Genomic DNA, 24,414 nt, shown 5'->3' on the forward strand with positions numbered 1-24,414 from the left:
ATTGTTATTATTATTATTATTATTATTACTGTAAAAGAGAGAGAGGGGAGGATGATAAAACACAGCAAGCTGTCTCATTCTGTTTGACGAAAGCTCGATCAAAATGGATGACGCAGATGTCTTAGGAAATCGTTCCATCAATGGCGCAAGAATATAATTCGAGGATGAGGTAAAAGACAGGCTAGGCAGTAACGTCTAAGAAATTTCCATAAAGAATCTACGTTTTATACTACTATTTCTCTGGTGCTAAATTTAAACGCAATGATACGTTTGACTCTACGAATCACAATTTCATAAGTACTTTTTATGACGCATCAATGTGATCAATGAATTTTAATCTTCAATGAAATACATATTTAAATTAAATAACTGTAAAAAAAATTACAAGTAAAACACGAAAATACACGTTTTTCCTTTAGCACTAATAATTTTGGATTTGACATCTCTCAACTTGATCGAATTATATCGTAAGGGGTTGATTGATTCAACTATTTATATTCATTCTCAAAATACATATTACACACCCTGATACGAATAAACGATACAACCCCGTTCTCAAAGTGTCGAGTGCCCTCGTCAAACTCCATCTCTACTCGAAATCACTTTTTCATGAGATGGGGTCGTACACTCGTTATCTCGAAGGCTACGTGATCATTCCATATCTATATATACATACATGCACCAATGAATCATCGACCTTTTCGTATACTTTTTTAATAGTAACTCTCTTGTGAATCATCCACAGTTAGTAATTTGTCATTAACGTTGTTTTAACATGAAAATGAGATAGTAAGAAAGAGAGAGAGAGGGAGAGAGCGGTTTAATGAAGTGGAACTTCAAAATAATCTCAACTTCGATATCTCTGGAGGATGCAGCCGTTGATAAGAACGACGAACGAACGTAGATGTTATTTCGAGCTATTCGTTGTATGTAGAACGCGATATTATGCCGTTTTGAACGAAATAAAATATAAATTATAAATTATAATTGTAGTGAAAATAAGGAGGATTTCTTGTATCGATTAATAAAACAGTTTCGAAAATTGCGATATTTTATATGCAAATAAATAATTCTCTGTGTAATTCATAATTCTTTTAATGGAAAAATATTGACATGATTTATTGGTCAATGTAATAGTATTGGGTCCGACCTATTCTATTTCTTTTTTATGAATCAATACATATGCTTTCAATTATTCCATTAATATTATTATCATTTCAGTTGTAATAATATGTTTTACGGTATTTTCAATATCTTTTATTAAAACTTCTTACATTATCGACTGACCGAACTAAATCTCTTACACGAACGCGCACGCGTACGCTAAAAGAAAAGAAAAGAAAAAAAAAGAAAACAAGTATATAGTACTAATAATATAAAATGATGTATTGGAACCACATTTATCGAATCTTAGAATGAACAAAAAAGGAAAAAAAAAACGTACACTTGACTTCTTACGCAAGACCAACTACGTATCTTTACATCTGTACTGACGTTGAGAATAAACAACAAGTATATATACATACGTACACACACGTGTGCGCGCGATGGCACATGTAACGTTAAATAAAGTATAGATAGTAACCGAGAAAGATCGCGTCGTTATTTTTTTTTTATTTCAGACTGACCATAATCACAAGTAATACATTGCGACCATACGAATTGAGAAAATGATCGCGTTTCTTCCTGATATACAAATGTGTGCGTGTGTGTACATATATTAAATATGTATATGATTTGCATTTGATCGTCAGTGTCCTTAACACGATTCGAGAAAGTAAAGAAAGCAATTCTAAGACCAAAACCCGATAAGTTTGCTCAGAGAAAAGACGATGGGCTTCGTTGCTCATACGATTACAACGAATCGCTTACTACAAAGCTAGAGAGAGATATGCAACGTAGCGTATCGCCACAGCACAGAGTTACGTGTATCGTGTCAAGGAACCTTTTCAACCCTTTCTCCAACCATGCTTCCTCTGTCACAAAGCTAGGTATCATGTTCAAAGAATTTTATCGTGTCTCTCTTTATATATACCTACATATACATACGTGTGGGAGAGTTGGTTGAAAATTTGAAAAAAAAAAAAAAAAAAAAAATTGAAAAAGAAAGAGAGTAATTGATTTTTTAAAGTCAGCTGAGAACTTTTCAGCTCACCCCGTGAGGATGTTCTAATATTATACAATTATTGCTTGGCATCACGTTCATTGAATTTTCTCTATCGTGTCTATCTGCATGTCACACATACATATGCGCACGCGATATGTGAAGGTTGTACTTTTTTGTTTCTTTCGCCCCTCTCTTTTCTCATTCAAGTACCGATGCAGATATCTAAGAGAAAGAAAGAAAGAAAGAAAGAAAGAGAGAGTATACTCTTGCGAACTTGCCCCGCCCACGCATCGCGCCGAATCTCTATAAATACCAGGCAGCCAAGAACGTACTCGCTTACTAACTTAACGACGACTACAACGAAGAGGATGAAGATTTGATTAAATTAAGCCGTTTCATTAAAGAAATAAAAAAAATAAAATAAAATAAAAAAAAAAAAAGGATTGAAAAATAATCTTCGAAAAGAGAAAAGTTAAGTTTCATTGAGATATAATTAAGAAATAAATACATTTTCATTTTTAAAGCTAACTTTTAAAAAGTACAATTTTATTTGAAAATTATTGTGTGTACGCCAAAACGTGTAAACGGACAAAACTTTTTCACATAGAAATCAAATTTATTTCGCTTCTGAAATATGGCGCGAAACGAACAAACCACGAATTTTTAATACCTACTACTTTATTCGAAAATAACTTCTACGTTAACTTATATACACGTACATATTTAAATGTTTCTATTTATATGGAAATCTCATTTATATTCGACAAAGAATTAAAATTTCATGAAAGATTCTATGAGAACGATCTTGAAAGAAGAATCAAGGTTGCCCTCCAACAAACTTAAGACAAAATAAACGATTGAATTTCAATATTTCTTTCTAAAAAATAAATAAATAAACTAAAAAAATATCATTTTATTTATCGTTTCAATGGTGACCACCTCGACCGATGCTGGAAGAAAGAAGGAAGAATGAACAAAAAAGTGTGTGTGTGTGTGTGTGTGTATAAAATAAATAAAAAGGAAATGCGGTCCTGACGCAGCTAGTCTCGAAGCACAGAAGAGCGAAAACCGGCTGCAAGAGGGACACGCTAGTTAAGGAAAGAAGGAGTGCCTCTCCTCTCTCCGGAATCCCTGAGATTTCTTCGCCTCACCACTTCTTCTTCTTCTTCTTCTTCTTCTTCTTCTTCTTCGTATGTATCCTCGGCTTCACAAAGAACAAACTTCATCTTCTTTAAATCGAAAAAAGATGAAAAAAAGAGAAAGAAAGATTAAAAGAAGAAGAAAAAGAAGAAGAAGAAGAAGAAGGTCTATAAAAATACTTTCAACGAGATACCTCGCCTTCAACCATTTTTCCCGCCAAATCTTCTCAATAACTTGTAGTAATATATTTCTCGTAGTTTGGCACGTGATCATGAACGGGGAATTTATCGATAGCTATTGTTAAAAATAAAAATATACCTGCAAATTATTTCTGAATGAAACTGTATTATTTTTAAAAAGTATTTTCAGATAAAAGAAAAGAAAAAATTTTTTGTCGAACCTACTACACAATATCCACACACGCAAATATTCGTAGCACGTTACTAGGTTGCTTTTATTCTACTATATACAGAACGTGGGAATGACGAGAAAGATATCAAGACTTTCGTAAAACTTTTCTTATAAACTTCATATCTGCAAATATCTTTATGCATAAGAGAGCATAAAAATAAAAATGCTCCAAATATATAGCTGATTATAAAAAAAAAAAATTTAGGGAAAGAAAATTTATCCCGTTTAACGATATTTTTCAATAATATAAAAAATAAGAAAAATTAGATTAGAGTACGACGTCCTATACGTATGTATATATTTAATACTAAGTAATTTTCCACGTAGTTCGGAGGCTGTGATGCTAATCCCATGGATGGTGTCAACGTTAAAATGCACGGCACACACATCTTTACGCGATTGCGTATTTAGAATCGCGCACGTACGTATGCGAGGATGCGCATCGTAACGCAGAACGATCGTTACATACCGTTCTTCTCTCTCTCTCTATCTCTCGCAAAAGAGGGGGGAGGTGGAGGAGGAGGAAAGTCTCGCTACGTTACTTCTTTTTCCTTTCCCATGTTCTCCTACACGTGCCAGATATCTCATGGGGAATAAACTTCTTTTTTACGATGCGTTCACGGTCTTCCGATCATGAAAATTAATCGATTTAATCGTAACGAAAAAAACAAAAAAAAAAAAAAAATTAATTTTTTACATTGCGCCTTTGAATTTCTTTTATTTTTATTATTACTTTTTGCTATCGTCATTATCCTTTTACTACTACACTTTATATAATCTGAAAAAATATATAATCTTTTAAAGAAAAATAACAGTGTGTGTTGAAAGAATAAAATTTGTGCATCTCCACGTTTTGAAATGTGCCTATATCAAAAGGGGGAAAGATAAAAAAGGGACGATTAAGAAAAAGAAATTTTACAAATAATTTTCTTAATACGTATAAGAGAAAACGAAAAAGAAACGATTGCATGTGACTATTGATAAGAAAATGAGATAAGACGATCGGTACGAAGACGAGAAAAATGTATGCCAAGTATTATGACCGTAATTAGATACGAAGTAAATCATCAATATCGATCTATCGACGCTTTTCTACATGATCCTGTGCGTTAATATTCTTTAGGGATTTCAAGTACGTTTCTTCGTTCATTCTTATTGGCTCGTTCGCATTCGCCAATTGCCTTTTGGTCAAACGAGTTTCACTTTTAACCGCGTAGACATTATGTTGAGAATACATAATGATTTTTATAAATGCGAACGTAGTTCATGATATACATATATTTTTTATCCTTGTTCCTTTCTTTCCCTTGAATTTTATTAGAATATTTTTTCTTCAACATGTTGAATATTCCTTGTTTTTACATTTTTTCCAAATTATCTTTCAAAAACTATCTAATGTTGTCAAGAAGATCATTATATCTCGTCGCATAGTTCTTACGTCATGAAGAAGAACTTTGAAATGCATTCCAAACGTTAGAAACGACAATCCTATAATTTCGTTCGTTGTTACGGAGAAAGTCGCACGTGCATCATAACCTTCACGATTTTCCTTAGTCGTCATTTGATTTCCATTTTCTCCGCGAGCAGTATAATAAATCCGTGGAGGTGTGTTACTATATAAAGTAATCGTGCGTAGGTGATCCGGAAAAAGTTGTCGATGTCATGGACGAACATATATAATCTTTTACGTCTTGAAGAATTATTACAAAAACATAAATAAAAAGAAATAAAATTGCAAATGTAAGTAATTTAAATTCGACGTCTGCGTCCAATCTAGCCTATCCTCGTTTTTTTTTTTTTTCTTTTTATCGAAAATAAGATTTTATTTTCGTATAATCGCGCGTCTGGTGGACATTTTGGAAATATGGCGGTGGGTGCAGTTGTCACGTGATATCGTGACGTCGAAGCGCGAAATTCGAAAGAATCAAGTTTTCTTTATAAATAATTATTACATAAATAAAGTTATAATAACGTAATTAGATTTTTAATTATTAATTAAACACACAGTTTGGTTAAAAATATCTTGTTGCCTATTAAAAGTTGTAAAAAGAAATTATTTGGATAAGAATTAATATTATTTTTAACTACGAACTCGATAACGATGTAACTACACGGTGTAACATATTTTTCTACTATATTTCCCTCCCCCCTTTCACGTTAGACGCGCGCACATGCACAGGAACGAGAGAGAATGTCCGTAGGTGCCTTCTTGGCAAGGCCCACCTCCCTCTCCTCTCTCTCTCTCTCTCTCTCTCTCTCCCTCACTAGTATTTCCAACGTACCGGTATTTCTGACATTCCAATTTACTAATCGCCAGCTTTTACGACGTTGCGGTAGTTTTCTGTTCATTCGAGTAGGCTCCTCCGCAATGGCTATCGAGAGAATATCTGATCGACCAGAAAAAACGACCAGATCATATTTCAACGAATCATAAAATCTTTTCAATGAACATAACCAAAAATCATATTATCGATAAATATAATAAAATCGACAACGTGTATTTTAAAGGATTAATAATCGTGCGAGTTGATTCGATCGAATATAGATTAAATGAGAAAATAAAAATAAAGAAGAATGGTGAATACGATTCGCTTGCTTGAAAAGCATCAAAAAGGTGTGCCCCTCGTACGTGTACCTATATGCTCTTTCTCAACGAACGCTGTCTTCAACTAGCGGTTAAACATGAACGCGTCCTGTATCATGAATCACGAGTGCCTACAAGTAAAACGTCAATGAATCGTGATAATACTCGTTTATGGTATAGTCAGAGAAATAGAAAAGGATTGATCTCTAGGTATCCCTATATTATTATTAAAATTGGCGCTTCGATTGGGATCACGTGACGGCCCGCCATATTTCAAAATACGAATGGATTCTTTTTGCGAATTCGTCCGTCTAACGCACAATTATTTTCATATAAAATTGTAATATTTTGCCGACTATTATCATTTATAGGAAAAATATGGGCGAATTTCAAAGCAATCTTAAAGATATTTGTGTTTATAACTATTGTAATATTCAACGTTAATTATTTAAAATGGAGATAATTAAATCAAAGGAAATACAGGAATGCATATACTTGGTGCTGAAGAATCATCAGTAGGAGAACAAAAATGATGATGCGGTATGCAAGAATGAATTATTTATAAAGAGTACACACACATCGCCATCATGGAGGGAGCAGTACGAGGATGACATTGAACGAGAGAAGAAATTTCATGCAAGGTGTATGCTCGCTCGCTCGATTCATTGTTATTGTTAGATCGATGATCGATATGTATATATACATACACACACACACGCACACACATATATATATATATATATATATATATATATGGGGGATAATACGTATGTATATGTAACGTTAAACTACACTTTATTACATTCAATACTTTTAAACTAAAAACCAAAAAAAGCTTTTCTTATATAATTATTTCAATCATTATACCAGCGATTAGTTATCGGTCATTATAGTATTATTTTATTATTGATCTTTTTGTTAAATTTCAAGATAAGATCTTTGCACAAATTCATTCGAAAATATGAAATCATAAATCAGTCTTATAATCATAAAGCTAACCTATAAAGTATCCTCGTTTCGTAAGAAAAAGAAAAAGGAAAAGAAAAATTTCGATTTCATATACACTTTGAATAATGAAAAAACACAAAAAGTAAAATAAAGTAATTATTAGTTGAAGAATTAATTTGTCTAGATTTTGAAAAGAAGAAATCTTTGAAAGAAAGATAAAAACGCTTGGGTTTCTACTGCAATGGTCGATCTTCTGGTTGCCCTTGCAATAATGCGTAAAGCTGCAGGTGCACGATCCTTCTTAAGAATTTACGATGCAATGAACAATAGAGTTCAACGGTAATCGTAAGCTGCTTCTTCTTTCTCTTTCTGCATTTTATTTCTCATTACGAGGAGAGATGAAGGATCGTTTATCTCCTTCCTTTCGAAGACGATCGTTATAATCCTTCGATAATAGCGACGTAATTGGAATGTTCGAAAGACATCGTTTGAATATTATTTAAATTCAATATTATATATAATAAACGTCTATAAATAAATAAATAAATATATAAGCGGAGATCTTAGGATAACGCTTATTTGTACGTAAATTATTACGAATTTAACTAACGACGGTCTCTATTGATCGAAGTAACAATTTATTTTGGAAAATATTCTAGAAATCTTTGAGACTCACAAGAAATCACAAAGGGATTAAACGAGTTAACCTAGAAATAAATAATTCTTCTTCGAAACAGCAAGATGGACAAAAGTGAAACGACATAACCTAGAAATAAATACTTATTCTTCGAAACTACGAGATAAAATATTCGAATCGAAAGAAAATATCAAGAATATTATCGATGGAAATATAATACGATGCGAATGAAGAGAAGTCGAATGAAAATTTGCATCTTAACAAAAGCTTTTCTCCCTCTCTCCCACTACAAACGTATTTTCGTCGAATTCGAGAAGAAAGGCGAAGAGATATATACAAACATGTACTACATACGACGTATACACATATGGCGATCAAAGGAATTTGGAACGACCTACGCGTGCGAAAGAAGAACCGATAGAATCACTACAAGTTACTCACGCGTAAACCATGCCTCTTCCCTTCCGCCGACCTCTCTCCTCGAGAATTCGGATTCGGATTACTTCGAGATCGACCTATCCTCTCGGTCTTCCATTTACTAATCGATCGTATACATCTCTCTATCGTGTTTACCTCAAACGCCATGAATTTTGAAATATTTTCCATATTAAATTCTATCACTTTTTCAACGAAACATTGTTATTGGATATTCATGTATCAAAGATCTCGAATTCTCACTCGCGTGGTACGCGCTTAAATCAATCACCGAGAGAGAGAGAGAGAGAGAGAGAGAGAGAGAAAAATAAACGCTCTATATATGTATATCGCGACAATAGAATTCGAGGTAATGTAGATAAGAGAATTTGACGTCATTACGGAAAGAAAAATAAATGTGAATAATATTTGAAATAAATAAAAATATAAGAATTGTGTGTTTTTATACGGTTATCCATTCCCTCCTAATCCTCCATGACCCTCCTCCAGCAACCAATTGAGAATGCTCATGCAAAAATCTCTATCCGTCAATCTCTAACCTCACTTTATATCCTCACATATATATATATATATACATCATACATACATACATATATATATATACATGGTGTGTGTGTACTGCTGTGTAACACACATATCTCTATGTATTACATACATACATAAAAGCGTTGATTTGATTGCTCGTTCCACACGGTTTCGCGTAACGTACTAGATGTCGATGTCTCGAACGATATATGTACTGCGCGTTATCGCGTAAAATTTCAACGCACACGACGATATATATAATATACCGATGTCTCATTCTTTACCTTTTTCTAACAAATATATAAGAAATTTTCAAATCAAAGAAAGATTAGAGAAAGGTATTGTTCTTTGGACGCGTCACTCCTATAACCTTATCGTGTAGTAATTTATTTCCACCGGAACGAGAAAGAAAGAGATAAAAAGAAAATAAATAAAAAAAAAGTTGAAAATTCATCTTGGCGTGATTCGAACCCTAAAAAAAGTTTCCTTGAAAAGAAGAAAGAAGAAAAGAAAAAGTTCAAAGTTTCAAGGAATCCGAGGAAAAGAATTTTCTTCAAAAAATCGAGAGAAAATGCGACGCGGCGTTCTTAGCTGTCACAAAACGAGCGGCAAGCTATATATTCAGACGATGTATCCTTCTGAGATTTCATGGGAATGGAAGCAAGAGGAGCATTGCGATGACGACGGCAACGATAGTCCGAGCACAGACTACACACACGCCCGATTGAGATGGAGAAGGAGCCAGATAGAAAAAGAGAGAGGGTAAAAGCGAAATGGAAGAAAGAACGAGAGAGAGAGAGAGAGAGAGAGAAACGAAGAGAGGAACATCGCCCACGGCTAGCAACCAAAAAGGCGAAACACTCCTGCACGGCGAAGTAGTCGGAACGAGGTACCGCGAACTGGTTTTTCGGATACACACCATGATTACGTGTCGGCGAAACGCGCCCGGACTGTTTCTCCAGAAGTAGCCCGAGAGGAGGAATGACCGTATATATGCATATACATATACATATATATACATATATATGTCTTTCTGTTACTCTCACGAAACAAGAAAAGTGAGATACAAAGATACTTGAAGACCAGAGAGAAAGAGAGAGAGAAATATTCTATCTAGAAGAAACACACATATACATATACATATGTATGTGTACACGTTTATATATATATATATATATATATATACATATATACAAAAGACATAAAGAGACTTACCCAAAGCTCGGTACCCCAGCTCATGTTTGGTAAAGCCAAACTCTCCAAGTGGCTTTCCTTTCACACAAATACACTTCACATTAATCGACGTTGTCCTCGGACACGTCTATCGTCTGGCACGCACGAGAGAAACATGAAAAGTCGCGCCACGAATACTATCGCGCGCGAGCGATCACAGAAATACGTCCAACATGTCGTCCCGTAACCACTGACTGACCGGACCCGACTGCTCGTCTAAAATCGCCCGGAATTCGGCTCAAGCTCGCTCTACCGGCGACGCATACAACTAATCTTTACTTCTGCGCAAAAGATGGCCGATCGAGCCCTCTGATTGGTCGATATCAAACTTTTCCCATCTCGCTTTTATTTCAAATTATGCATTCTTCTTTTTGTTATAATTATTCATTATTTCTCTTAGAAAAAAAGAAAAATAACTTTTTATCATTTCATAAACAAATTCGAAATGAAATTATTTATATTTTGATTAACCAATCACTGACTAGTTTTGCGCGTATGCACGCATATATATATATATATATATATACAAATATATACATATATATAATTCGTTTATCTATAAAATATATTTACCATTCATTTTTATGCATTAAATAATGTCATTCTTCGATCGTACATTTTTATAAAATAGTTCCTTAAATTAATGAAGAACGCGGTTAATATTAATATATCGATTGTAATATTATTTATAATTATATCTACTTACTCGTGATATGTTATCCAATGTACATGAGATTTGTTCATTTGAAAACGAATAAAATGCACAATCCAAAAGTTCAAGCTTTTCTTCCTAAAGTTTTCGTAACAAATAGGTTTTTATGAGATTTGATTGTCATTCAATCCCTTATTAGTCGACTTTTATAACAAACAGGGAATACTACGCGTATATTCTATTCCCAATTTGCAGGCGAAACGATCTGCAAAAGTTATTTTTAATTTTTTATGTTTCTTATTATGGTAGCTCGTAATTTTCTATACTACTGTTAGAAATGAAACCACGAGCATATAAGACGCCAGTGTAATAATACGTTGGTCGATAAAAGAAGGAGCAAATGGTTAACGTAAGCGATCAATGTTAATATTCTTTTAATTAATTTTTATTAACAATTTGATATTTAATAAATAATTATCTTGTATATAAGTAACTTTTTATCAAATTGATATTTTGGTATTTTTATAATCAACTTATTAGAATTCTTATTGGAGACTTTTAAAGAATAAACGTGATATACTTGTGCTGTTTTGTGTGCCTGTGCTCTGTGTGCGCGCGTGTGTGTGTGTGTGTGTGCGCGCGCGCGCGCGTATCACGCAATAATCAAAATGGCGTTGGTTGACTCGAACGAAGTATCAAAGGTTACTGATTAAGAGTAGATTTGTTTTTTCTCTCTGCACATACGATCACTTTAATTGCAGTGTCTCCTTCAATCCGCACTGCTTCGTCTATCTTTTCCACTTATGTTCTCGTGACGTTCCTCATTCATATTCCTACATCGTGGAAGCGCAGAACAGAAAAAGAGATGACTACTCATTATGGAGGTTGTGCATGTTAGATACTTGTCAATATTATTGTTATTATTATTATTATCATTATTATTATGATAATATATCTATTTTGATTTCTTCCTTTATATTGCACTTTCATAATGAATTAATAAGAATAGATGTAATGATCAAAGTTATATAAAAGTGTGAAATAACTTTTAATCAATAACGTATGCACATTTCTCTTTCTACAGGTAGTTGAATTATTTAGCAAAATCAATGAGAATTTTGGATCATACGCCTTTTCGAGATGGATCGGATCATTTATCGAAGGATATCAAACTTCAAAGACCCTATACATAATTATTTTATCCGTTATATTGATTCTATTGATAATAACAATAATTATTTTACGGAAATGGAAAAACAAGGAGTTCCTTCCAGAGGTCAAGGAATTTGTAGTAGGCAGCGGCAAGCCAAGATTCAGAAAAAGAGACAAAGTTTTATTCTATGGAAGAAAAATGTTACGCAAAGTGAAATCTATAGGTGGACAAGTACATCCTACTGGTCAAGGGAAAAAGAGAAGAGCCGTTATGAGATTTGCACGCAGACTCTTGCAATTGAAAAAAGAATCTGTGCCTCAACAATTGAAGGTATTTACGTTGAATTGAAATTTTTGTAATATACATACATTCTTTTTCTCTATATACATCTATAATATTATCTTTAATATTATCAGGTATTAGAACCACCAGCGGAGTATCTAGAAGAAGATCATGGTCCAGGAGATAGAGTACCTCCTGATGCTTTGTACATGTTACAAAGTATCAGAGTATTCGGTCATTTTGAGAAACCTGTTTTTCTAACATTATGTAAACATACGGAAATTATGAATTTACCGGCTGGAAGTATTTTATTTAAAATTGGTGACCCAGATGAGAATCTGTTCATCGTACAGCAGGGTCTTGTTAATGTATTCATAACTGGACCCGATGGTTCTCAAATTCCTTTAAAACTAGTAAAAACTGGAGAATCTGTAACCAGTCTTCTAAGTTTTACTGATGTACTTACCGGTCACACGAGTACTTATAAAACTGTTTCTGCAAGAGCCGTGGAAGATTCTGTTGTGGTCAAATTACCAATGAGTGCTTTTCAAGAGGTAAAATAAATGACATACAAGTGTAATACATATATGTGTATATATATGTGTATATATATATACATATATATATATATATATATATATGTATATGTATGTAAACGTTTTAAACTTACATTGAATGCTTTTAACCTGACAGGTTTTTCAGGATCATCCAGATGCGTTTGTTCGAGTTATCCAGGTCATTATGGTCCGTCTTCAACGTGTAACGTTTACAGCATTGCATCAATATTTAGGTCTTTCTGCAGAATTAGTTAATCAAGGAACTCATAAGAAAAAGCAAAGCTCATTTTCTGGCTCACCTGTTAGATCAAGAACGAGAGAGAATTTTGCTGCGCAAAACGCTGACACTATGCCTAGTAGTATGAATTTAGCAACTGCATTGGATCAATACGATGGAAATGATAGTATACATAAAGAAGCTAATACTTCTCAGCCTATACCTATAATAGTTAATAGAAGGTCTATTATACAAGAACTAGTATATAATTACTCGTATATATCGTATAAGAAACATTTATTACATGTGTCATGTTTATAGATCAAAAACTACTCACGATTGGAAAAATCCAACTCAAAACTCTCAATCAGGTCAGAGCACTTCTGTTACCGTACCAGAATGTGACACTTATTGGGCAAATTCATCAATGACGGGAGGACATCAATCCTCCCAAAGCGCTCAATCGCAGAATACTCAACCTGACATTATACATACAGGAAGTGTTCATCCACCTAAAAAGAAATCTATCAATGAAACAACGCAACAGTTGGATGAGGCACAACTTGTGCAAATTGCAACTGAAGCATTCGTTAAAGAACTTGGTTTGGAAGATGATAACGTTCTTAAGGATGGAAAAATTCAACTGAAAGAAGTACCAGCGGGGACATATTTAATGAAAGAAGAATCTCATAAAGTACGCAATTAATTCAATCGAGTTGTATATTTCATTTACAAATGAATATGATAAAATATAATATGGCGAAATATTTCCTTTTTCTTTCTAGGATGTTGCGCTTGTATATGTATTATCTGGTTCTCTCATAGTCAGTCAACGTGTCCCGGAAGGTCGTGATGCAGGACAAGAAGTTCATATGTTTAGTGCACATCAGGGGGAAATAGTTGGAGGTTTAGCGGTATTGACTGGAGAACCTTCTTTTTATACGATTAGAGCAAAACATCCCAGTCGTATTGCACTACTTAGCAAATCCACCTTTTTTGCAATCATGCGTGAACAACCTACTGTTGTATTGCATGTAGCTCATACTGTCGTCAGACGACTAAGTCCTTTTGTGAGGCAGGTACGCATAAAATTTTTCATAATTATTTCTAATAAAACATTTCTCTTTTTTCTTTTCCTTTTCCTTTCTCTCTCTCTCTCTCTCTCTCTCTCTCTACCCCCAATGTGAATATATTCTTATCCTAGGTGGATTTTGCCTTGGATTGGCTGTTTCTTGAAAGTGGAAGAGCCGTTTATCGTCAAGGAGATGAATCGGATTCAACTTTTATAGTCTTAAGTGGACGACTAAGATCTGTAATTACTTATAAAAATGGGAAAAAAGAACTCGTAGCAGAATATGGAAAAGGAGACTTAGTGGGAATTGTAGAGATGGTCACGCAGACCCCCAGATCTACTACTGTTATGGCAGTTCGAGATTCTGAATTGGCAAAACTACCTGAAGGTTTATTCAATGTAATCAAATTACGATATCCCATTGTTGTAACAAGGCTTATCAATTTACTTGGTCATCGAATATTGGGTACGTGGCAACAAGCGCATACTAAAAATGGTGCCAATGATACCCAGTAAGTAATTCAATATATATGATTAATATATATCCTTTTTTCAACTTAATACTATATACGTTTAATACGTTATATATAGAAGAGCAGCTGCAACAGTTGATGCGAGACCAGCACAAGTGAACTTTTCAACAGTAGCTATAGTTCCTGTATCAGACGATGTTCCTTTAACTGCATTTACGTATGAATTGTATCATTCATTGTGCGCTATTGGACCTTGTCTACGCTTGACTTCGGATGTTGTTCGAAAGGTACATTTTAATAATTATACAATACTATTTCTTGTATATATTCTAGATCAAATGATCTCAAGTATATAATCAATATGCTTAAACAGACCTTGGGTACCACAATTATGGAACCTATGAATGAATACAGATTAACATCATGGCTAGCACAACAAGAGGATCAACATAGAATTTCTTTATATCAGTGTGATTCAACATACACGTTATGGACACAAAGATGTGTACGACAAGCAGACTGTATATTGATAGTAGGTTTAGGTGATCGCCCTCCGTCTATAGGACGTACTGAACGTGAGGTAGAACGTTTGGTCATGCGTACGCAAAAGGAATTAGTACTTTTGCATAAGGAACAAAGTGGACAACGGCCTACGAATACTGTACAGTGGTTAAACATGAGATCATGGGTCTCCAGTCATCATCACATTCAATGTCCAAAACGAATGTTTACTAGAAGATCTCAATACAGAATTGTAATTATATACATATATATATATATATATTTTTTTTTTTCTTATCTTATTATTTGTATTTTCTCGTTTTTCTTTTTTCGTTTTCTTTTTCTTTAACTTTTTCTCATCATAAATAAGAGTTATATACCATTTGAAAATATATTTTTCTTTCAGAATGAATTATATTCAAAAGTATTAATGTCTGAGCCAAACGTACACAGCGATTTTAGTAGATTAGCACGTTGGTTGACAGGTACCTCGGTTGGCTTAGTACTTGGAGGAGGAGGTGCTAGAGGTGCAGCGCATGTTGGAATGCTTAAAGCTATTATAGAAGCTGGTATTCCAATAGATATGGTTGGCGGAGTTAGTATCGGTGCTTTTATGGGTGCATTGTGGTGTATGGAAAAAAATATAACAACGACAACACAAAAGGCTCGTGAATGGTCTAAGGTAAAACGACATAATATAAAAAAGTATTCTATATTTTATGGAATTATTAACAAATTAATTTTATTATTATTTTATATTTTCTTATAGAAAATGACCCAATGGTGGAGACAAATTTTGGACTTAACGTATCCTATGACATCAATGTTCTCGGGCAAAGATTTTAATAAAACTATTCAAACAACTTTTGGAGATACTTATATAGAAGATCTATGGCTTCCATTTTTCACTATCACTACTGATATTACTGATTCCTGCATGCGCACACATACACATGGTTTGTACTTAACAAAACTATATTAAATATTTAAGATGATAATTTCTAATTAAATAATACTGTATAACTCAAAGTATCACTCTTATGTGATACATGGATATTTTTTAGATCTGCTTGTAGCATTTCTTTTTTTACTCTCTTTCTCTCTCTATCTCTATCTATCTATCTATCTATATATATATATATATATATATATATATGTATATATGTATATATATATATATATATATATATATATATATACACATATATCTTGTGTGTATATAGAATATTATATGTAACAAGTTTCCTTGATTAGGGGAGTGAGCTTTTTTGATAATTATTGTTGACGTACTCTCCGTTTTATCGCTTTCGATGAATTATAAATTGGCAAAATTATTGCTTCCTTCATTCTAGTTGGAAACAACGTTTTTATCATTATGGACGCCTTCCTGTATACTCCTATTTATAATTATGATGACAAAGAGTTTAAAAACTTGCTTGATATTGCAAATTTATTCCTTCGAAAATTATAGAAGATTACAGGAAGAATTGTAGTTTGTACAAATTAAAAATATGAAAAAAAAAAAAAAAAAAAAAAAAGAAATAATTCGTCGTGTTTAGGATCGCTGTGGCGTTACATTCGGGCTTCGATGTCATTATCTGGTTATATGCCACCCATGTGTGATCCTGTTGATGGCCATCTCCTACTCGACGGCGGGTACGTCAATAACCTTCCAGGTAATATTTGAATAATATGACTAAATTTGTTTTATGTAAAAACTTATAAATCTACTTTTATATAGACCTTGTACACGAATAAGAAAAAGAAATAATTTTATCGTCGATAAAAATTTACAAATGCTTCTAACCGATGATAAATAGATTTAAAGTAAATTTATTTCGTTTTTACATAAAACATTTTTCTGACGCATACTTGTATGTACATATTTTTAGTGCTGCATACTTGTATCATCGGATTTTGCAATTTAAGTGTAACGCTCGTTTGAGAAAAATATTTCTTAAAATCTTGTAGTTGTATTTGATTTGGTAATGTAGAAGAAAAAGAAAGAAAAAAAAAAAAAAAAAAAAAGAAAAAAGAAAAAAAAAGAAAAAGAATTACAAACGACATTATAAGCTCACTCCCGTTGATAAAAGATGCATTTATCAAATTCTGAATAGCTAAGTCAACTCAGGTTTACTATGGAGATACATTCGAGCCAGTATGACTATTGCTGGTGTCTTTCCTCCTATTTGCGATCCTCTTGATGGGCATCTTTTGGTCGACGGGTGTTATGTTAATAACGTGCCAGGTATTATCTCTATAAAAGCGTGTTAAAAGTGATGCTTACATTTTATCATGTTTGCATTCTAAAATCAATTAAAATCAATTTTACGTCTTTTTTATTTAAGCTGACGAAATGTTGAGACAAGGAGCTCATCACATCTTGGCTATCGATGTTGGATCACAAGATGACACAGATTTAACAAACTATGGTGATTCTTTGTCCGGGTGGTGGTTATTGTGGAAACGTTGGAATCCATTTGCAACACCAGTCAAAGTTCCTAATCTGCCAGATATTCAATCACGATTAGCGTACGTTAGTTGTGTCAGACAATTGGAGGAAGTAAAGAATTCTGATTATTGTGAATATATCAGACCTCCTATCGACAAATTCAAGACCCTTCAGTTTACCAACTTTGATGAAATCAAAGAAGTTGGATACCAACATGGTAAGAATACCATGGAATTTTCTTTTATGAGTAAAGGCTCTCGCGTAATAACTGCTAATTTTACGTACACACATCTCTATGCAGGAAAAACATATTTTGAAGGACAATCTAAAGCAGGCGTTCTTCCAAGATTTAACGCTGACAGAGAAAATGCAAAAGCCTTACGAGAAAGGAAACAAGCAGAAAATCAACTATCTGTTTCTTCCTATACTTTTACCGATCTAGCACAAATGGTATGCAAAGTATCAAGAGGTAATCGATACGTAGATTTGGACATTGATTCTGATTCGGATGAAATGGAAGAATATGAAGCAGATTTAGAGGAAGATGCACAAGAAGTAGGCTACGCTTCTGAACCCACTGCCGGTATTTTAGATCAGGTTTGTTCTGTTAATTAAAAAAAATTTTAAATTTATATAAATAAGATTATAATTAATACTTAAATATATTTACGCATAAATCTAATTAAATGATATCTATAATATAAAATCTTTTTCACAGAGTCCTGAAGATAATCGTCTTAGAAGAAGAACAGGTGTGTCCCTTAGTTTATCGGATACTGAAGCAGAGTCTGAATTAGAATATCATCCAAAGATGTTTTGAAATAAATTATTAGAAAAATTCTAATATCCTATTTCTAATGTTCATTTATTCTTAAAAAAAAAAAAAAAAAAAAGAAAAAAAAATTGTTATCTTATATATACACTCAAGTTTTATTAAAAATAATTCCGTTTATATTGAAGTACAAATAAACTGTCCACAAATAGTCATTTAGATGCTCCGTTATACGCACTGTAAATGTATCACAATGCAATGTATCGATATTGTATAGTTATAATATAATTTTAATATTTCTACACACACTTAAGCAGCATATTTTATTTATATATATAAATTTTGTATATATATATATATATATATATATATAAAATTTTAAAATTTGGTAGTCATTGTAAAATTAGGATCTAAAATTGCAAGAGCTGCACCTACTAAATGCAAAGATCCAGTTATAAGTACCTGAGATTTATCTTTGCAAATAATAGTTTCGTCATTGTGCACATGTTCCATCCTAATATCATTGAAAACTTCCATGATGTTATTTGCAACGATTTTTACAACATGCGGGGACTGTTCTCCCCACATTTTGCAATACTTCTTACATTGCATTTTTTGTTCATCTATTATTTCGTCAGTTGTCAGATCATCTATATCTGATATTCCAGTAATATTAGGTACGAAATAAATTTTATGAAATTTTATAGTTTTCAAACGATCCATGAATGAAGATGCATCGCGTTTTCCAGTCATGTTAAAAATCAAATATCGATTACCATAACTATCTTCTATTTGATTATTAAACCAAGAAATACAACAATCCATACTTTCCAAAGTATGAGCACCGTCTAAATAAAAATCAAATAAAGTACCTTTTAAAGTCTGTTGTCGACCTGGCCATACACACGTAGATAATGCAGTTGCGATCTTTTCAAATGATATATATCTTGCGTTAATTTGTTTATCTATCGTTTCTTGTTTTTTCCGATGAATATTTTTTATGTTCCCTCCTACATTATTTTCTTGTAAGTTGTTACAGAGTTTCTTATTATATATATTATTATTAATTGTCGAAGAATAGTTTGAATTAATTTGAGATTGCATCCAATGAACCGCCAACTGTATAGCTAAAGATGCATTTTGCTGTTTAATCTGACTTAACATTTTATCATTTAACATGTCATTTTCCCATTCATAATACTTAAATGATGGTATAACATGTAATGTGCATTGCCTTTCAATTGCTCTCTCTTTTAAAATTCCTAAAGCTTCCTCTTTTTGAGGAACAGTAAATGCTATTGTATTTGCCTTGAAAATCCCAGATTTTTGATATGCTATTTCTTCTATTGTATTTCCTAACAAATAAGTATGATCTAATCCTAAACTTGTTATACCTACGCATACAGGATTTTTTACAATATTGGTACAATCATATTCACCGCCAATTCCAACTTCTATAATTGCTACGTCTATATTTTCATATAAAAATACGTTGAACATTAAAACAGTAAGAAATTTGAAATACATTGGTATGTCTGATTCAAATTCCTTCGTATTATCTAACTTATTATATACTTTCCAAAAGTAATAAGCAAAATCTGTTTCATTTATAGGAGAACCATTTATCCTTAATCGTTCTCTAACGGTAATTAAATGAGGCGAACTAAAGAAACCTGTTCTAAATCCGTGAATCCGCAATATTGCTTCTACAAAAGCACAAACGGAGCCTTTTCCTTTAGTACCAGCTACATGTATAACAGAAAGATCATTCAATTGCTCCAAATTAATACCGGACCTATCAAATGTTGTCATATATTATTAGTTCAATGAATTATTATGCTGAAATATTCTATTAAAATTCGTATTAATAAAAATTAAACATTAAAAGAAAAAAATATGCATAATCGTTTACCTAATTAAATATTTCTCTGTATCTTCCAATTTGGCAGAATTCATTATTGAATTGTTTACAACACCTTTGAGATAATTTGAATTACTTTGAAGATCTTTTAACTTTTTGATAGCATCCTATGAAATTAAATGTAAAATATGAAATTACTTGAAGAAATATAAAACGAATATCACGGAAAGGATTAAACGTACGTATATAACGCAATGGGAGAAAATCTATAAACTAAAATATAATTAATATAACTTACTTTGTAATTTCCCTTCATGTTAGAACAATGTCTAGTATGCACGTTCTTTGAAATTTTCTGTAGTAAAGTAAACATTTGAGAATTCATTTATTTTATTATCAGCCAAGTTAATAATAAAAATACTAGAAAATATATTTTTTATGTATCTTATCTAACAAAGTCCAAAAGTTATCGTCGATACTGATAAAAATAAAAATGTTGAAAAATAATAATTATAATCTTTAGATAGTCTTACCACAAGACAACGAAAAGAACAACAAAAACAATAATATTTCATGGTGAGATAATTTTTTAAATGCACATTTTTCTTCGAATTATCGATAGTCATTATTAGCAACTTTCAAAACAAATAACGTCAAAAATGTAATCGTTAGAAAATTTTATGCACACAATATGCAATAAACACGCATTATACATATTATTTAATTTAAATGGAGAGATTCTATTTTTTTCAATTATTATCGCGAATTACAATCACGTGGTACAAAATGGCGTATGATCGCGTCATTCATGCATCAGAGTTAATTCCCGTATGTGTATTCAGACATATTTAGTTCCGATATATAAACGTATGTTCGGTAAACATGGAAAAAAAAATATATATATATATATATACACATATATAACCTATTAGATTTAGTATACATTTTTTACATTCTTCGATTTCTACATACTTTTTATAACTACGTAGACGCGCGCGCGCGCGCGCGCACACACAATATGTCTGCATGCAGCGTGACTGCGCGCGCGTACTTATCTATTTTTCATGTGTATATAACATATGACACTTGTAAAGTGTTAAAAAAAGATTTGATATTTTTTTTGTTATCCTCTTTCGTCGATCCAATCATATTATTTGTTCACAGATTATCTATTTAAGTATTCAATGATGGCTTATATGTCAATAAATTCTGGCACAACACGTAAAATGTCTTTTGGAAATGGAAAGATGAATGGAGTTGAGGGTAAAACTCCTTTTTTAATTGGAGTTTCGGGTGGTACAGCAAGTGGAAAGGTCAGTAATATTTTTAAAACGTTCAAGTTAAAATTAAGATAAATATGCTGAAAAGAAAGAATGAAAGAAGAGTATCATGAAGTGACTATACATATATATGTACACACACACACACATATATATATATATATATAAGTACACACACACACACACACACACACAGATATTTATTAACATAAAGATATTTTATTTGTTCGTTCCATTTAGTCAACCGTATGTAAACGTATAATGGAAAAGTTGGGTCAGGTTGACATGGATCATATGCAACGACGAGTTGTTTGCATATCGCAAGATAGTTTTTATCGTGAACTTACACCAGCTGAGAAATTAAAGGCCGAGAAAGGACAGTACAACTTTGATCATCCCGATGCATTCGATAATGATATGATTTTGCTGACTCTGCAAGGTATTCTTGCAGGCGTCAGATGCCAGATACCAGCATATGATTACAGAACCAACAGTTTGTATGTGTTTCAATGCACATGACTTGAAATTATAATGGGTATACATAATTTTTTGTCTTTTTTTAGAATAAATAATCAAGTAACAACAATATACCATGCAGATGTAGTTTTGTTCGAAGGAATTCTAGTTTTCTACTTTCCTAAAATAAGAGACTTATTTCATATGAAGTTATTCGTCGATACAGACTCGGACACCAGATTGGCCAGAAGGGGTATTGTTTATCAATTTGCAATTTTATATAAGTATAATAACCATGTGTGTATTTATAATACTTATTTTATATACAATAATTATTATTGTTATTTCAGTACCCAGAGATATAAATGAAAGAGGGAGAGATTTAGATTATGTGTTAAATCAATATATGAACTTTGTGAAACCAGCATTTGAAGAGTTTTGTTTACCTACCAAAAAATTTGCTGATGTTATTATCCCTAGAGGAGCAGATAATACAGGTAATTATTTTTATATTATATATCAAGTAATTCGATATTGCAATCAAACAAATTCTTAATATGATAAAATATTATCACAAATTAAATTCTATTCAATTCTTTATTTCGATGAAAATCATAAAGATATTAATTCGATCATTTTGCATACATACAGATTATTTATAAATAATGTTATATTTATAAGCATATTTTATTTAGGTTTTGTTTGATAATCTTTTACTATATATTTATTTTTAGTGAGTAAATAGTTATGAGAATTTAATTTTTGCAAGCATCATAATAAACTGCTTATCCTACAATTATCCAACTTGCATCTGACGTGTAAAAATTTAAGTATTAAATTGTGATCACCTTTATTAGCATATAAAAATAATGATATCATTTTACAAAAGTAAATAATACAATTTGTTGAAATAAATTATATAAATTGCTTAGGTGCAAGTTTGGATTTTCAGGACACCTCTTAGATTATATTATGTATTAATTATACATACTTCAGTAAATTTTGTTGCCGTTATGGATGCTGCCTGGTGTGTAAAGATAATATTATTTTCAACTTATCAGCGCTTTAAACATTAAAATAAAGCAGAAAATTAATGGCATCTTCTAAAAGCATACATGGTTTTGGTTATTGTATGTTTGCAGTGGCAATAGATCTAATAGTGCACCACATCTGGGACATTTTACGCTTGAAAAAGGCTGAAAAATCAACCGGGCAGCATCCATAGGCGTACTTTGGCTTCATCCGACACACTCAGCATATGATTTGAGAAAATAACACACGATGAAATTAATTACATGCACTGCATCTTTGCACTAGTAAACTGCATATTTCTTACGCAGTAACCTCGCATCTGTTGCTTTTTATACTTATTATGCTCGTTCTGTGCGTCTACATGTAATAAATACTACGTACATACGCACGCTCATTCATATTAAGTCAATGTTATGTGCTTACACTTTTTACTTTAGAAATGATCATCGTAAATTAACCCAAATAGCATTTCTTTTTTTTTAAACAGATTGCATTACATTTATACAAAATAATACTTCATAAACCATTTCTTTTCCAAACTAATATAATGAAAACAGGTTTGAGAGAGAGAGAGAGAGAGAGAGAGAGAGAGAGAGAGAGAGAGAGAGAGAGAGAGAGAGAGAGAGAGAGAGATAAAGAGAGCATTTAAAAGTTTCTTATAAATGTTAGCTTTTATTTTACATATGGTATGTTATATGTTTATATTACCGTCTAATAGACATGTGCACGTTTATATATTTATAAATAAGGATGTCAAAGTATTACTACTTAGAAGAAATAACTTCAAGTATTTTATACATATGTGTTCACGCTCTTACAAATCGATATTATGCACTCTCATTTGTAAGAATTAAATTTTTACTTTAATCATGTTTATCCAATTTTGCATAATACAATTAATCATGAAATGTAAATGAACATAGTTAAGTAAATTGTTACTTAATATTATCAGTTTCATATACATTAGGAATATAATATTATCTTTGTATTCATTATCACATAAAATTTTATTTATCGACAAGAAATTTCTTACTTATATTATATAATTTGATTTTCTTTTGGTAATTTACTTATTACAGCTAAATAATTAAATAGAAAAAATAAGAGGAAATAAAAAATACTGCCTTGTTCTCAATAAACTCCAATGTAAATTACAAAATACATTGCATAATTTGATATACTTTAAATAAACGTATATGTAACATAATATCGTAATAAAAACATTGAACAAAATTTTTTAGTTATTCAAAAAGTAACCTTTAACCGTATATTATTGACTTGTTACACTTTGTTACAGTGGCAATAGATTTGATAGTGCAACACATAAGAGACTTCTTAAGCAATCGTGGTAGAGTAACAATGGAACCTGAGAGTTCGATAAGCAGAGCTGAAGGATTGTTCAAGAGGCCACATTAATGCTGACAATTTTAGTTTTTCTTTTAATAAAAATATCATGTTAGGGTTTATTTTTTAGAACTATAGGATTAAAGAGTTATAAAAAGTCTTTTATAAGAGGAAAGATTATTATTTTTGTGGAAAATATTTATAGTACTTTATAAATAACGCTTGAGTTTTTAATATTTAACAGATTACGATTCCAAAATTGCACTTTAATTAATTAATATGAAGGTTCA

At 31.9% G+C, this 24,414-nt stretch overlaps 4 protein-coding genes across 33 annotated transcripts in view; 2 read left to right on the top strand and 2 right to left on the bottom strand.

Annotated features, from left to right (window-relative positions):
* LOC124429903 (formin-binding protein 1-like) overlaps positions 1–10,873 on the bottom strand; it is a 22,567-nt gene extending 11,694 nt beyond the window's left edge. For 6 of the 17 annotated variants that reach the window (XM_046975766.1, XM_046975765.1, XM_046975764.1 and 3 more), the window contains exons 1-3: positions 8,269–8,448; positions 3,431–3,541; positions 3,259–3,336 (exon numbers count right to left, since the gene is read on the bottom strand). In XM_046975766.1, the coding sequence (XP_046831722.1) occupies positions 3,259–3,336; positions 3,431–3,541; positions 8,269–8,433 (354 nt within the window). In that variant the 5' untranslated portion in view covers positions 8,434–8,448. Of the gene's footprint in view, positions 1–3,258; positions 3,337–3,430; positions 3,542–3,966; positions 4,027–8,268; positions 8,449–8,921; positions 9,519–10,002; positions 10,422–10,726 lie in introns of those variants that run through there. The other 11 variants (XM_046975775.1, XM_046975771.1, XM_046975768.1 and 8 more) reach the window with 10 other exon arrangements.
* Positions 10,874–10,970: 97 nt separating this feature from the next.
* On the top strand, positions 10,971–18,459 carry LOC124429900 (neuropathy target esterase sws). 9 transcript variants are annotated; one of them, XM_046975744.1, is made up of 17 exons: positions 10,996–11,081; positions 11,434–11,565; positions 11,757–12,155; positions 12,242–12,661; positions 12,801–13,123; positions 13,203–13,575; positions 13,667–13,960; positions 14,086–14,465; positions 14,545–14,713; positions 14,800–15,180; positions 15,334–15,609; positions 15,697–15,883; positions 16,487–16,603; positions 17,059–17,175; positions 17,276–17,596; positions 17,681–17,976; positions 18,098–18,459. In XM_046975744.1, the coding sequence occupies exons 2-17, from the start codon at positions 11,551–11,553 to the stop codon at positions 18,197–18,199; spliced, it is 4,170 nt and encodes a 1,389-aa protein (XP_046831700.1). In that variant the 5' UTR covers positions 10,996–11,081; positions 11,434–11,550; the 3' UTR covers positions 18,200–18,459. The 9 variants fall into 9 exon arrangements, 8 of the variants coding, with proteins under 8 accessions (XP_046831701.1, XP_046831700.1, XP_046831704.1 ...); XM_046975748.1 differs by having other exon boundaries at positions 11,434–11,556; XM_046975745.1 differs by lacking the exon at positions 11,434–11,565 and having other exon boundaries at positions 10,971–11,081.
* Positions 18,253–21,063, bottom strand: LOC124429905 (folylpolyglutamate synthase, mitochondrial-like). 3 transcript variants are annotated; one of them, XM_046975788.1, is made up of 5 exons: positions 20,546–20,687; positions 20,311–20,367; positions 20,064–20,179; positions 19,024–19,946; positions 18,253–18,807 (listed from the first exon to the last, which is right to left on the bottom strand). In XM_046975788.1, exons 1-5 carry the CDS (start codon positions 20,636–20,638, stop codon positions 18,530–18,532), a joined length of 1,467 nt encoding a protein of 488 aa, XP_046831744.1. In that variant the 5' UTR covers positions 20,639–20,687; the 3' UTR covers positions 18,253–18,529. The 3 variants fall into 3 exon arrangements, with proteins under 3 accessions (XP_046831744.1, XP_046831743.1, XP_046831742.1); XM_046975787.1 differs by lacking the exon at positions 20,546–20,687 and adding an exon at positions 20,985–21,063 and having other exon boundaries at positions 18,253–19,946; XM_046975786.1 differs by having other exon boundaries at positions 18,253–19,946.
* Positions 20,745–24,294, top strand: LOC124429906 (uridine-cytidine kinase). 4 transcript variants are annotated; one of them, XM_046975791.1, is made up of 6 exons: positions 20,745–20,840; positions 21,177–21,325; positions 21,533–21,789; positions 21,856–22,001; positions 22,099–22,245; positions 24,078–24,294. In XM_046975791.1, exons 2-6 carry the CDS (start codon positions 21,197–21,199, stop codon positions 24,194–24,196), a joined length of 798 nt encoding a protein of 265 aa, XP_046831747.1. In that variant the 5' UTR covers positions 20,745–20,840; positions 21,177–21,196; the 3' UTR covers positions 24,197–24,294. The 4 variants fall into 4 exon arrangements, with proteins under 4 accessions (XP_046831747.1, XP_046831748.1, XP_046831746.1 ...); XM_046975792.1 differs by lacking the exon at positions 24,078–24,294 and adding an exon at positions 23,860–24,013 and having other exon boundaries at positions 20,802–20,879; XM_046975790.1 differs by lacking the exon at positions 24,078–24,294 and adding an exon at positions 22,891–23,806 and having other exon boundaries at positions 20,802–20,879.
* Positions 24,295–24,414: the final 120 nt, after the last annotated feature.

The sequence above is a fragment of the Vespa crabro genome, chromosome 16 (genome assembly GCF_910589235.1).
Source record: "Vespa crabro chromosome 16, iyVesCrab1.2, whole genome shotgun sequence".
Taxonomy (NCBI): domain Eukaryota; kingdom Metazoa; phylum Arthropoda; class Insecta; order Hymenoptera; family Vespidae; genus Vespa; species Vespa crabro.